Source organism: Pelecanus crispus, chromosome Z (genome assembly GCF_030463565.1).
Source record: "Pelecanus crispus isolate bPelCri1 chromosome Z, bPelCri1.pri, whole genome shotgun sequence".
Lineage (NCBI taxonomy): Eukaryota > Metazoa > Chordata > Aves > Pelecaniformes > Pelecanidae > Pelecanus > Pelecanus crispus.
In genome coordinates this window covers 13,175,340-13,188,262 of record NC_134676.1, presented here as the reverse complement: position 1 = coordinate 13,188,262, position 12,923 = coordinate 13,175,340, and the positions used below count along the sequence as shown (strand labels likewise).

Below are 12,923 nucleotides of genomic sequence, written 5' to 3'. Positions count from 1 at the left end.
TTCTGTAGAAGAGAGTGCTACTGATCTGTGCTGTGTGATCTCTAGTCTGGTTCAAGTGATGATGGATTCATACAGCAGAACAAAGTCAGGGTTTCAAAGCCTTATTCAGAAGGAGTGGGTGATTGGAGGACATGGCTTTTTGGATCGTTGTAACCACTTGCATAAAAGTGACAAAGAAGAGGTACCTTTTTTTTATTGCTTTCCTTACTTACTATTTAAAAGTTTACTTGGCATAAGGAGGGATTTAGATGTCCAGAAGTTCCAATCACTCTGAGGATATTTAATTTTATATTCTGTTTTATGGGTTGATGTTTTGTACAGTGTCACTATTTTTGCTGTTTAGAGTTCAGGAAAGTCTTTGTAACTAAAGAGAAAAAATGTAAAATTTCCCATTCAATCTAGGAGTCTTCTGAAAGACATGTATCTCACATCCTTTTAAACTGTGTTAAACGGCAGTAGTGTCCATAGAAATAACTGAAGTGAATTGCCTATTCTTGTCACATCTAGAGTTTGACTTTATACTGTTGCTCTATGTTGCAGTCTCACCTCTCCATTTTTGTTTATATTTTGGGAATAGATCAGATTGCTATACAGAATGGAAATAGTAAGTGTAAACTGACTAGTTCTGATCAAGAATTGCTATAAACTAGTTTTGCTTTGCCAGCTTTAAAAGGCTGCGGAGCAGCAGCTTTCATAGCAAGTTAATGTGTGCAAATTCAGGTTAGAAAGTGTTCGTCTCTTCTGTCAACAATTGGCCAAAGGTAGCTTGGGTTATAGCTCTTCAGAGTTCAGCCAAAGTTATATGCAGTAGTTCTGCAGTGAACCAGATTGCTTTCCTTAAGATTTGTGTTCGGAGACACTAAATAACTATAAAATAAATAGTCTGCATGGTGGAACATATTTTTTTTCCTGAAACTGATGCAATATTTTCTTTATGTAGGCTCCTGTTTTTCTGCTCCTGCTAAATTGTGTTTGGCAGTTGGTACAACAGTATCCTCCAGCATTTGAGTTCACAGAAACTTACTTAACTGTGTTGTCAGACAGCCTCTATGTGCCTATTTTTAGCACTTTCTTCTTCAACTCGCAACATCAAAAAGACACTAATACGGTAAAGGTTTGTTATTTTGTGGATGTAATGTGTTGGAGAACAGGTTTGACCAACAATCAAGGAACACTCAAAAAAATAATTCCCTAGCAGCATGTTTTTCCATACTTATTTGAAGGGTGAATAAGTGCAACTTTGGGTGTAAGGAGTCAAGTTTACAACTTGTTTATGATTTACATAAACATAAGTTTATAATGACAAAAGGAAAATAACTCAGGAATATATTACTTCTAATGTGTGGCTATAGGTTCATGTTTATTGCTCTTCAAGGAAAATTGAGCTCCTTAACCTAAGAGGAATATCCTGCTGTCCTGCAGAATAAGTTATCTACAAAACTCTTGTCTGGTATATTCTGTTGTATTCCAAAATCAACATTTCATGAATGCTGATTTACATTTGGTTCATGCTTTTCTCTAGCCCAAGAAGCTGGAAGCAATGGGGGTATCCTCTGCAAGGCTGCACAGAGACTAAAAAAAAAAGTGAAGAGCACTGTCTTGCATAAAAGTAAAGCGTTGATCACAAAACTTAAACTGGTAGCACTGCATAACTGCAGTTAACTTTTGAAGATTGGAGAGGTTTATTCCACAATCCTAACATGCCCCCTGTGTTTGAAGAATTCAAGTGTCCATCTCCTGCCCAATTTTCAAAGCTTTGTTGTTTTCCTTAGATTATTTAACCTTATTTTCAACTGTGAAAGGCATTCTTAGTGCTAATTGCACTGTTGAAATGAAATACTGTCTGAAGTTATAGAAAATAATATGTAGATAATCTTTGTCTGTGTACTGTCTTGGCATCTAATAATGTTGTTCAGCTATTGAATACATAGAAATCATGAGTGTTGTTGCAATTCTGTGGCCTCTTCTGTGAAAAGCAAATTTCTTAATTTCACCTTGACTTAGTCAGAATTCCTTTCTAGCAGCGTTAATTGTGACCTGTTTGTTTTGGCAGAGTGGTGAAAGCCTCAACACACAAAGCGGTCCTTTCAGATTTCTTACTGTGTGGGACTGGTCTGTGCAGTTTGACCCCAAGGCCCAGGCTTTCCTGAACAACCCTCTTTATGCAGAGAAGCCAAAACCAGATAAAAGTCAACGGAAAACTGCACGATTCAAGGTAAACTATGTGCTGCTGCTATGTGCTTTATATTTTTTTAAAATCATAAAAATATTTTGCACAACTCGTACTTCAAATGTACTCACAGTGGAAGTATTGGCACAAAGTTTTTTTTAATTGACAAATACATGTGCACCTCAGACTCACCTGGATCTTAAGAATACAATTTGAACCCACCTCAGTTATAAATCACTGTTTTGCAGTTACTGTGTATATCCACAAACTTAGGTGGGGTGTTTTTCCTCATGCTTTTGTGCAAGTGTAGTGATAACTCATGGGACTTAACATCCAGGTGAGTTGCACTGAAATGTTTAAAGTGAATTTATTTTGTTTTTCCACGGAGTACCTAACTGAAATACACAACAGGTTCATTAACTGCCTCCCTAATTTTGTCTGAGTGCAACTGGAGTGTGTGTGTGCACTTGGAGGGGGAGGGGGACCAACAACAAAAACTGTCTAGGGTGTGGAGGATTATGGGTGGACCACCTCCATTACTGGAAAGTAGCACAAATTCAGTAAGAAAAGTTTGTTTGGAATAGCCTCTTTTGATTGTAATATCCTCACTGGTTAAATTCTGTTTGATACAAAGTGTTCTCAAGTGAGACGCTGTCAGTATGGTCTACAGGATTAATTGGAGAACTCTTACACATTGCAGGGATGCAATGAGGAACCACTGGATAAAAACTTGCAAGCCAAGTGCTCTTTGATTTGTGTGGCTAGCTTAAACTACATGCAGAATGTATGCCAAGAATTCTCCTTTTTCAAAGAAATGCTTTATTCAGTGTTACTTCATTGCTATAGTTACAGTGCAGGGAAGGTATCTGCAAATACTAAGTATGCTGTGTGAAGTATTTGGCGTATTAGCCATTGAAGAGTAACAGTTTTAGACTATATAGCAAAGTGGCTGTGTTTAAGTGGTTTTGTTGCTTGTGTTTTCTGAATACAAGTTATGTTTTTCTTCCTCTTAATATGTTTTCTAAAGTCCCATCAATATTTATGTCAGTATATTTTTCTTTTCTTTCCTCTTAAAGCATCAGCGGCAACTTTCTTTGCCATTGACGCAAACAAAATCTTCCACGAAGAGAGGATTTTTCAGGGAGGAAACGGATCATTTAATTAAAAACATTCTGGGTAAAAGAATTGGCAAGTTCATAAATTCTTCAGATGAACCTTCTGATAGCTTCAGGGAATTTTATGATAGTTGGTGTAGTAAACCTGTTGACTATCACGGTCTTCTGTTACCTCGCATCGATGGCCCTGAAATCAAAGTCTGGGCACAAAGATATTTACGATGGATTCCTGAAGCGCAGCTTCATGGTGGTGGTACAATAGCCACAGCTGCCAAGATTTTGGACTTGATGGAAGAAGTGCAAAGCTTGCAGGTGAAAATGGATGAAGAACATTGTCAAGCTATTTCTGGAGATGTACATCCTGTTCCACTGCTGAGAAATTCTGCCCGTTTGTCATCCTTGTTTCCATTTGCTTTACTTCAGAGACAGTCTATCAAACCCGCTTTACCTACTAGCACCTGGAAAGACTTGGAAGATGAAGATGACTTGGTCAAGAGGGATGATGAATTTGTTGATCAAAGTGGCGATATGTCATAAAGTGTATATAAATTAAAGTATGCATTGTATGTGGCTAAGCTCTGAGTTGTAAATGTTGTGCTGTATCCTCATATAAGGAACTCACTCAAGCATCTACAGCCTGTTTAATGGGTTTGTGGGGTTAAAAAAAAAAACTTCGTTGGAAAGAACTATTTGCAATGATTAGCTGAGCATATTTTGAACTTCCATTTCACTTTAACAGTACTCATTGCAGAAAAACATTTTTAGCGTAGGTGTAATAAAAATGGAAGTCTAGCCTGAGGTAGCCACATGGCCAGTTCCTTTAAAAAAGAAAAACAAACACCACAAACCCATTATTTTTCTGATGTAAAGGTGGAATATTAAATACATACAGCAGCACTTGCTATCTTAATATAAAACCTCTTCCCCTTATGCTAAGAGTACTAGGATTGGAAGTACTGTGACTAGGAACTTAATACATTTGCATTTCCCCCCATGTAAAATAAACAAGGAAAGGTACAACTAAACGTGCATTCACAAATAAGCTTTCTACAGCTGGGGAATAAACTTCTAGTCACCAGGGGTTTTCTGTCTACTGTGTCATCAACTGAAATCGTGGTGCTTGTCAACCTTACCTTTTCTGACAGTGTTCATCTTTGGCTTGCAGCACTTCACCTTGTGTGGTATTACAGTAGCAGCTTGGCTGCTCTGAGCCTATGCATGCACTCAGCTTAAGGATCAGATGCAAGAGTTTAACTACACGTTTCATGTCTTATTGTGTGGCTGCTGTGCTATATGCCCTTGCTGCCTTGGAATATTAAGCCCCAAATGTTTGCTGTTAAATGTAAGAAATGGCCTGACTCTGACATTCTAATTTGCTATGAGTATTTTTTTTCTCCTTTTATATGAGCGAGACTTTCATTTTGACTTCCCCTTTTATGCCAGTTGCCTTTGAGGCTTTCTGTACCTTGCACTGAGACCCTCCACATAGAAGGGAAGACTTTTTCTGTAATCCTGCAGTGAAGCTGGATTTGGAGTCTGTGGCCACTTGTCATGAGTTGGTGGTACAGCTTATGAATGTGGCGTTCATACCGTATGAACACTTGCATCCTGTTGCTGGATGTTATAACAGTACCTCAGTGAAAAAAGCCATAAAGAAATGCCTGTTGACTTTGATCTACTGTGTGTATGTTTATATCTAAAGTATTTTTACTGCAAATAATTGTCCTTTGTAGAATATTATTTGACTGTCAAATCTATTTTGAGCCCTTAAATTCTAGAATACCCCAAGAATGGATGCAAGTCATAAAATCAGTTACACTGGGAGAGTAGACATTGACTAATTAGTCTATTCTCATACCAATGTAGTTTTCCAGCATGGATTTCTTAGGTAGTGAAGAAACTATTGCTAAAATTGGATCAACTCAGTGTAGTTGGGGATATTAAACTGGATTACTGATCCATCATTTCACACTGAGTTGTTTTAATATGTATAGCAAAAATTTATCAGCAGCCCTGTAAAAATACATTTATTTTAACATACTAAAACTTATTAAAGGGAGAGGGAGAGAACTTAATGCAACTATGCCAAACTGAAGCTTCCCAACTCTTGATTGCCTTAAGTCTTAGTAGTGCGAGGACAATACTTGAGTTTGTAGCATTTTATTTACAAATACACTAGCACTTATGCTTCCTTCTGGGATACATATGATCTTACAGCTGGCACTTGCTAGAATGTCCAGCACATGTCCTTCAGACTTCATTATTGTAGTTCAAGTGACTCATGTATGCAATAATACTTTGCATGTTGAATGAGCAATGCATTTTTATGGTGAAGAAATACCTGTCATTCAAAGGTCATTTCTGTTCAACGGGGATTTTTTTGTTTTAAACACTGCCATTAGAAGAAAATATTAAATAGATTTTTCTATACTTTTGATCAAACTGTTGTAATGTTTCAGTCATGAAGATTACATATTTATATTAAAGAACAGATGTTGGACATCTTATTTGTACATAAGTTATGAGAAGTTTATATAGAAGAGAAACATATATGTGGAATTGAACACGGGAACACTTATAATGTAGAGTGAATACCATTGTTACTGGTTTTCTGCACTGTGGGATTGGAAATGTACTTAATATTTTTACTCCAGGCTTCTGTTTATACCTCCAAGTTTTTACACTGAATGCAAGCTAGAAGCTTTACAGTTTTGGGGTTTTTTTTAATACTGTCATTTCTCTCTAGCGGGCTGTTTGGAGAATGTCAATAAAATATACTTTGATGTATCTGTCCTGAAATGAGAATGTATGTTTAAGGTCATATTTTGCAAATGATGCTTTAAATCATAACGAACTTGACAATCTGCAGTGACAAGGCTTTTCTGGTTATGTACTGGGTTTTTACAGACTGTTATAAGGAGGAAGCTGTGCAGTTTTGACCTGGTTATACTTACTGGAGAGGTGCTGTCGGCTCAGGTAAGAGGAGGGTTCAGCGCCATGTAGTAGGATGACTATGGGAAATTACTAAGGTGGTCTAGAAAGTGCCTGCTGAATGTCAGTGTTTGGGGGTTTATTAAACACTGTTTATTTCGGTCTCAGCAATGTACCTGTCTTCCCCCATTTCAAGGGGGAGCATTGTTCTTACAGTGTTAAACTAAGCAACTTCTTGAAATCGCTACAGCAGGATATTTCTCAAACCAGATGTGTACTGAGCATGAACTGGGAGGTGGTCACAGTGAGCTATAGCGTACAAATTTAAAACTTTTTTTTCCCCCCACAGATTACTAGCTTCTATATAAAAACAGCACTAGCGCAAATCATAGAATAGAATCATAGAATCGTTTAGGTTGGAAAAGACCTTTAAGATCATCCAGTCCAACCATTAACCTACACTACCAAGTCCACACTAAACCAATCAAGGGTAGACTAGACTAAACCATGTCCTGAAGTGCCACATCTACCCGTTTTTTGAACAACCTCCAGGGATGGTGACTCCACCACCTCTCTGGGCAGCCTCTTCCAATGCTTGACTACCCTTTCCGTAAAGAAATTTTTCCTAATATCCAACCTAAAGCTCCCCTGGCGCAGCTTGAGCCCATTTCCTCTTGTCCTATCATTATCTACTTGGGAGAAGAGCCCAACACCCACCTCACTACAACCTCCTTTCAGGCAGTTGTAGAGAGCGATAAGGTCTCCCCTCAGCCTCCTCTTCTCCAGGCTAAACAACCCCAGTTCCCTCAGCTGCTCCTCATAAGGCCTGTGCTCCAGACCCTTCACCAGCTTCGTTGCCCTTCTCTGAACATGCTCCAGCGCCTCAATGTCTTTCTTGTACTGAGGGGCCCAAAACTGGACACAGTATTCCAGGTGCGGCCTCACCAGCGCCGAGTCCAGGGGGACGATCACCTCCCTGCTCCTGCTGGCCGCACCATTCCTGACACAAGCCAGGATGCTGTTGGCCTTCTTGGCCACCTGGGCACACTGCTGGCTCATGTTCAGCCAACTGTCGACCAACACCCCCAGGTCCTTTTCAGCCAGGCAGCTTTCCAGCCACTCTTCCCCAAGCCTGTAGCATTGCATGGGGTTGTTGTGACCCAAGTGCAGGACCCGGCACTTGGCCTGTTGAGCCTCATACAACTGGCCTCAGCCCATCGCTCCAGCCTGTGAAGGTCCCTCTGCAGGGCCTTCCTACCCTTGAGCAGATCAACACTCCCACCCAGTTTGGTGTCATCTGCAAACTTACTGAGGGTGCACTCAATCCCCTCATCCAGATCATTGATAAAGATATTAAACAAGGCTGGCCCCAAATCACGCATTCACAAATCATGCCACTTTGGGTATTTCCTAAAGAGAATGTTACAAGACTGCAACAGATTTGTTCTTGAAGTCTCATACAGTAATGGCTTATGGAGCAGCTGTGAAGTCCCAGGTCACATTGTAACACGAGGTGTGCGTCTGCCTCACCCACATCTTCTGAAGATCGGTGCATGTACTTTGACTGCTTGGCTTTGATGGTAGACTGCGTTCCCTAGTGAAAATGTTCAGCTATTGATGTACACCATGTTGGAATGCTCCAGTTAAAGCTTTTTCCATTCATGCTCAAAGCATGGAAGCATAACTTCTTCATGAGGTAGTAGAATACTTTCTGCTGTAGATGTCTTATGATAGATTTGTTTTGTCACACCAGAGGTTACCTTCATTCTTATCTTTAGCTGGAAACTTCATATCCAGTATTTACTGCCTGGTACTCTCTTGAAAAGAGCTAGGTTTTGCGTAAAACTCTTATTTAGAAATCATGGGATGGACTCCATTTTCTGGGGCAGGGAGGAGCTGGATTACTGAACTCTTTTGAGTCTAAAGAGAGCATTCTATATACAGAATTATAAATACTCTTCCAGTATGCATTTGGGGGGGGGGGGGGGGCAAAACCCTTCATCTCATGGTCTCAGGTCCTTTATCTTGGTTTATAGTGAAGTTAACTTCTGACAAATGCTTGTCAGCATTTGCAGGATGGCAGAACTCTTACCCGGTGGGATAGTAAGAGTTATCTTGGAAAGGAGTGGACACAAAAGGTGAGGATAGCTGATTTTTCAGCTGGAGAAACAATTTTGTGGGGAGGGCACCTCCACGTTGAATACAAAGGGAGTAGAAATAGGCGTTGTTCAGGCTGTGTTAGAAGAACGTGGTAGAGACTACAAACAGTTCCGAGTCCCGGAGAGGCTTGCTTGGGAGGTAGGTTTGACTGCAAAGAGTATCAGCTTTAAACTTGTTATGGAGGCTGAGAAGATGTTAATAGAGGACTGCTAGCATCTTGGCAAGTGTTTGTATGGGTGAGTGATGCTTGATGCTGCCACATTGTGGACTACTGTGAAGCCTTGTCCTCATGTGGAAACCCTATGGAACAGTAAATGCTGTTGCTTGTTTGCAGCATGTTACTCCACTTCTAGCAAGCATGTCGCTTCCCAGGTTTTTATTTCAGCAATCCAGTAAAATGAAATAGGTACTTCCCTTAATGTTATGCCTGGATGCTTAAAGCAGGCAGATAACATATACCTAGGAAGTGCATTTGTTTATTTTGTGAACAGCAGAACTATGAACACTGATTTCTTGTGGTGGTGTCTTGTCTGGCCATACCACAGTTCCCTCAACTTTGTCCCTTCTTCTGGCATTTCCTGCCCTTGCTCATACCATAGCATCTTCAAGTCTTCCCTCCATCCATCTCCTCTCGGTTCTTAAGTCTTGTGCTGCATCAGCAGTTAATGAGTTTGTCATTGCTACTAACTTGCTGGACAAGCCAAATTCAGCATCTCGGCTCCTGGGGGACCAAGTAAATGGACATGACTTGGTGCAGCCAGGCCATATAATCTCCAGACTGTCTGTTGGAATCGAGTAAGTTTCTGTCAAATACAATCAAAATTGTCTACTGGTTTCCAAAGCTTTGGCGCAGGTGGGTGGAGAGGAGACTGATTAGCTGCCCTGTGTGGTTACTAAGGAAATCAGGGTGGGGTGAGATAATGAAAGTAAAGCCCCTGTACCTGCAGCATGGGCATGATTCAAACCTGCAGTTTTCAGGCTGAAAGCAAAACACCTCCCAGACAGGAAAATCTGCTTATTTACAGTTAGATCAGGTATCCCAGTTTTCTCTTAATGCAACATTTTTTTCCTTTATCTTGGCTAATGTCTGGTTTTATGTTCTGAAACGAACTTTTCATTATACCACAGGAGCCAAAATTCAGGCTAGGGAACCGTTGAGTTTCCTGGAAACGAACTGACATTTGTATGGCTTCTGAAAGGTCACTTATAATCCTTATTTTCTTTTTATTCCCATGTGAAGAAAGTTTCCAATTAAGAACAGCTAACACAGCTAGAATGAATGTACAGTTTTGCTAATTAAGAGTGTAAATCTTCAAGTATTTTGTAAATACTAGTAGGAGCTTTGTGGGCTCACTAGCTAGCTCACTTTGCAGTCAGTGGGATTCACTTTTGTGTTTCTACAGGCAATGATTTAAAGTATGTTTATGTATGAATGCAATGACAGAGAAGCAAATTTTATGCAGAGGGTGTAAGTGCTCATTGCTTCATTCATGTCTTGGTGATAACGCAAGAAGATATTTCAACTGTCACTATGACCCCAATTCACAAATCAAAACAGGATGCTCCTTACCAAGCTCCTTAAGTTCCCTACACAGATGAACCCAGTTTGTTTCCTACGAGCCACTTCCGGCATTTTCCAGTTTCCCATCCCAGACTTTTCACTGTAGGGTCACTCTTAAAAAAAAAATCTTTTTGACATGCTTTTCTGATGGCTGTTCGTTTAAGTTTGGAAAAGATTGGTTCTATATCTGCCATCTATACTTAGTTTTTCCTGTTGTGTTCTCCTGAGCTGGTGGGAATATCTGAAAGCCAGAAGTAGTACAGATGACTTAACCCATCTTTTCAAAGTACAAGGTCTCTCACTTCGCTGCCAATATGGAGCATGGCCAGTCTGAAAGCTGTCATATAATTAAAAAAATACAATAAGTAAAATCCTCCTGTGCAGCATTTTTCACAAACGAAAACTGCATCAAAACAAAAGCAGGGTGATAATCCCAAGCCACATTTTCTAATGCAGCACATCTCCTGTAGCTTTCAGTACTTTGCTGTACTGATGCCTGCAGCGGGGAGTCATGAGTGAACAAAGAACGATGGTCTGTTCTCCCAGCAGGGTTTGGGCTTGGGTTATACCTGATGTGGGGCAACCGCAGACAGGTGCCAATGGGTGTGCACTGCCCAGCGGTGCGCTCCCACCACCTTTGCTGTTAGGCTCAGCTGATTTTATGAAAATACATATTTGCTTGTGGATTAGTTTTCTGTCAGATCAGGTTGTTGAGCCAAATCACCCCACAGGGGTGCACAAGGAAGTAACAGGAGCAGATTGTTTGCGGATGCCCTTTTCAATAGGCAACTCCCAGTTAGAGCAGAAGAGGTGAAAGGTGGAACCACAAGTACAGTAAATCTAGCTCTTGAGCTGCCGTGTTGTTGAAAAAGAGATAAATCCTGGGAACCACATCTAATGCGTGGCTAGCTGAAATGCTGTGAATAACATGCACAGCTAACTCCGGCTATTTAACACTTCTGAGAGAAAAAAATAAATAGACAAAGAATTAAAAACCACAACCCAAACCAGCTTTGGTTTGAGGTTGCCTGTAGAAGACTTAAAGGGTGATATAAAGTATAGTTGCATTGGATCTGACCTGTTTGCTACAGTAAGAAAGTAAGGTAAACAAACCCAGTTAACGCAATCTACTGCTATCAAACACACTTTGACACTCTTCAGGTCCGTAGTTCCTTAGGCTGTGCTTTGGTTTGGACTGGCAGAGTTTTTAAATACCATCACGCTGCCTGGGCTGTGATTAAACAGTGATTGAGCACAGCTGTTGAAAGGCAAAAATCATGTTCTGACTTGTAATCTGAAAACAACCATCACTTGGAAAGTGATTTTGGATTCCTGATGCATTCCTGTTTTTCTCTTCTAAGCTTCAGCCACGCATAGCTAAGCTGATTGGTTACTCCTCTCCCACCCACCCCTGCCATCTTTTTAGCATGTTTTACTTATTTACTTCTCATTCTTACTTAGATTTAGTGCAGGTGATGCACTTTGTCCATATGCAGGCCATTATCTGTCTCAGGTGTAGGATGGACCTCTCTCCATTCTGATTGATAGACCATAATTTTCTAGGGATATTTATCCACCTAGTGTCATTCCTAAGGCAGTGGCCCTTTTTCTGATTCAAATTGCAGCTGAATAGCTATCTGGCAGAGATGATGACAAAATGGGCTAGTTATTGAAATGAAATGCAGTAATAGTAAAACCATTACTTAATGTCTTGGTATTAAGTAGAGGCTGCATGAATATGCAAAGTCTCTGGAGTTCTGCAGGTAATAATGGCTGCTGGAAACAGCTGAAATACAATTACCAGGGACTCAGACTCACTTAGGCAGCTGGGAATGACTGAACATAAACGTTTCTTCATAATCTTTGGATCTTACTAAAGTAATAATAGCCCTACTGGTGCTGGCTGCTGACATTGTCTGTAGGCTGGTAGACATCCTTCCCCGTCTTGAAGGTTTTCCCTCTCAGTTGTTAATATATGACCTGCTGCCTACCAGCTCCACCCTCACAAGGCAAATGTCTCTCCAGCTGAAAAGTGCACTCGGGGGGAAAAGTTGACTTACACCTTTGCGTTTGTCAGAGGAGCACTGTATACGGCTGTTACAACCACCAAGAAATTTCTTTTGAAAAGTTATATTGAGTTAGTTAAATAATATCTGAATGTGCCGAACTGGAATTGAAAAGGTAAATTTAATCACAGGACTGAAAAGGAATTCTTTAATGCACTTGAACTCTTTTAAGTGAGGAAACGAGGATTAGCTCTTCTTTCCATGGACATGTGGGGGAAAAGAAACACTGTATTGGGTCTGGCAGGCTGTGCTCCTTTAGCCCATTGAGGCCCACGGGGGAGCAGATAGCCACCTGCAGCCCAGGGAGGAGCCCACGCCGGAGCAGGGGGATGTGCCCGAAGGAGGCTGTGACCCCGTGGGAAGCCCACGCTGGAGCAGGCTCCTGGCAGGGCCTGTGGTCCCGTGGAGTACCCACGCTGGAGCAGTCTTCTTCCAAAGGACTGCACCCCATGGAAGGGACCCAGGCGGGAGCAGTTCGTGAAGAGTCCGTGGGAAGGATTCAGGTTGGAGAAGTTCATGGAGGGTTGTCTCCTGTGGGAGGGACCTCACACTGGAGCAGGGGCAGAGTGTGAGGAGCCCTCCCCTGAGGAGGAAGGAGCGGCAGAGACAAGGTGTGATGGACTGACCCCAACCCCCATTCCCCGTCCCCCTGTGCTGCCTGGGGGAGGAGGCAGAGGAATCAGGAGTGAAGTTGAGCCCGGGAAGAAGGGAGGGGTGGGGGAAGGTGTTTTCAGATATGTTCTTATTTCTTATTATCCTACTCTGATGTTAATTCAGATTTGTTCTTATTTCTCATTATCCTACTCTGATGTTAATTGGCAATGAATTAAATTAATATCCCCAAGTTGAGTCTGTTTTGCCCATGATGGCAATTGGTGAGTGATGTCCCCGTCCTTATCTTGACCCATGAGCCATACAGC

General features: G+C 41.2%; 1 protein-coding gene across 1 annotated transcript in view; it reads left to right on the top strand.

The window, feature by feature from the left end:
- Positions 1–6,061, top strand: part of MTMR12 (myotubularin related protein 12) — a 36,020-nt gene extending 29,959 nt beyond the window's left edge. The window contains exons 13-16 of the mRNA XM_075725946.1: positions 9–181; positions 941–1,108; positions 2,054–2,215; positions 3,247–6,061. Of these exons, the coding sequence (XP_075582061.1) occupies positions 9–181; positions 941–1,108; positions 2,054–2,215; positions 3,247–3,822 (1,079 nt within the window). The 3' untranslated portion in view covers positions 3,823–6,061. The remainder of the gene's footprint in view (positions 1–8; positions 182–940; positions 1,109–2,053; positions 2,216–3,246) is intronic.
- Positions 6,062–12,923: the final 6,862 nt, after the last annotated feature.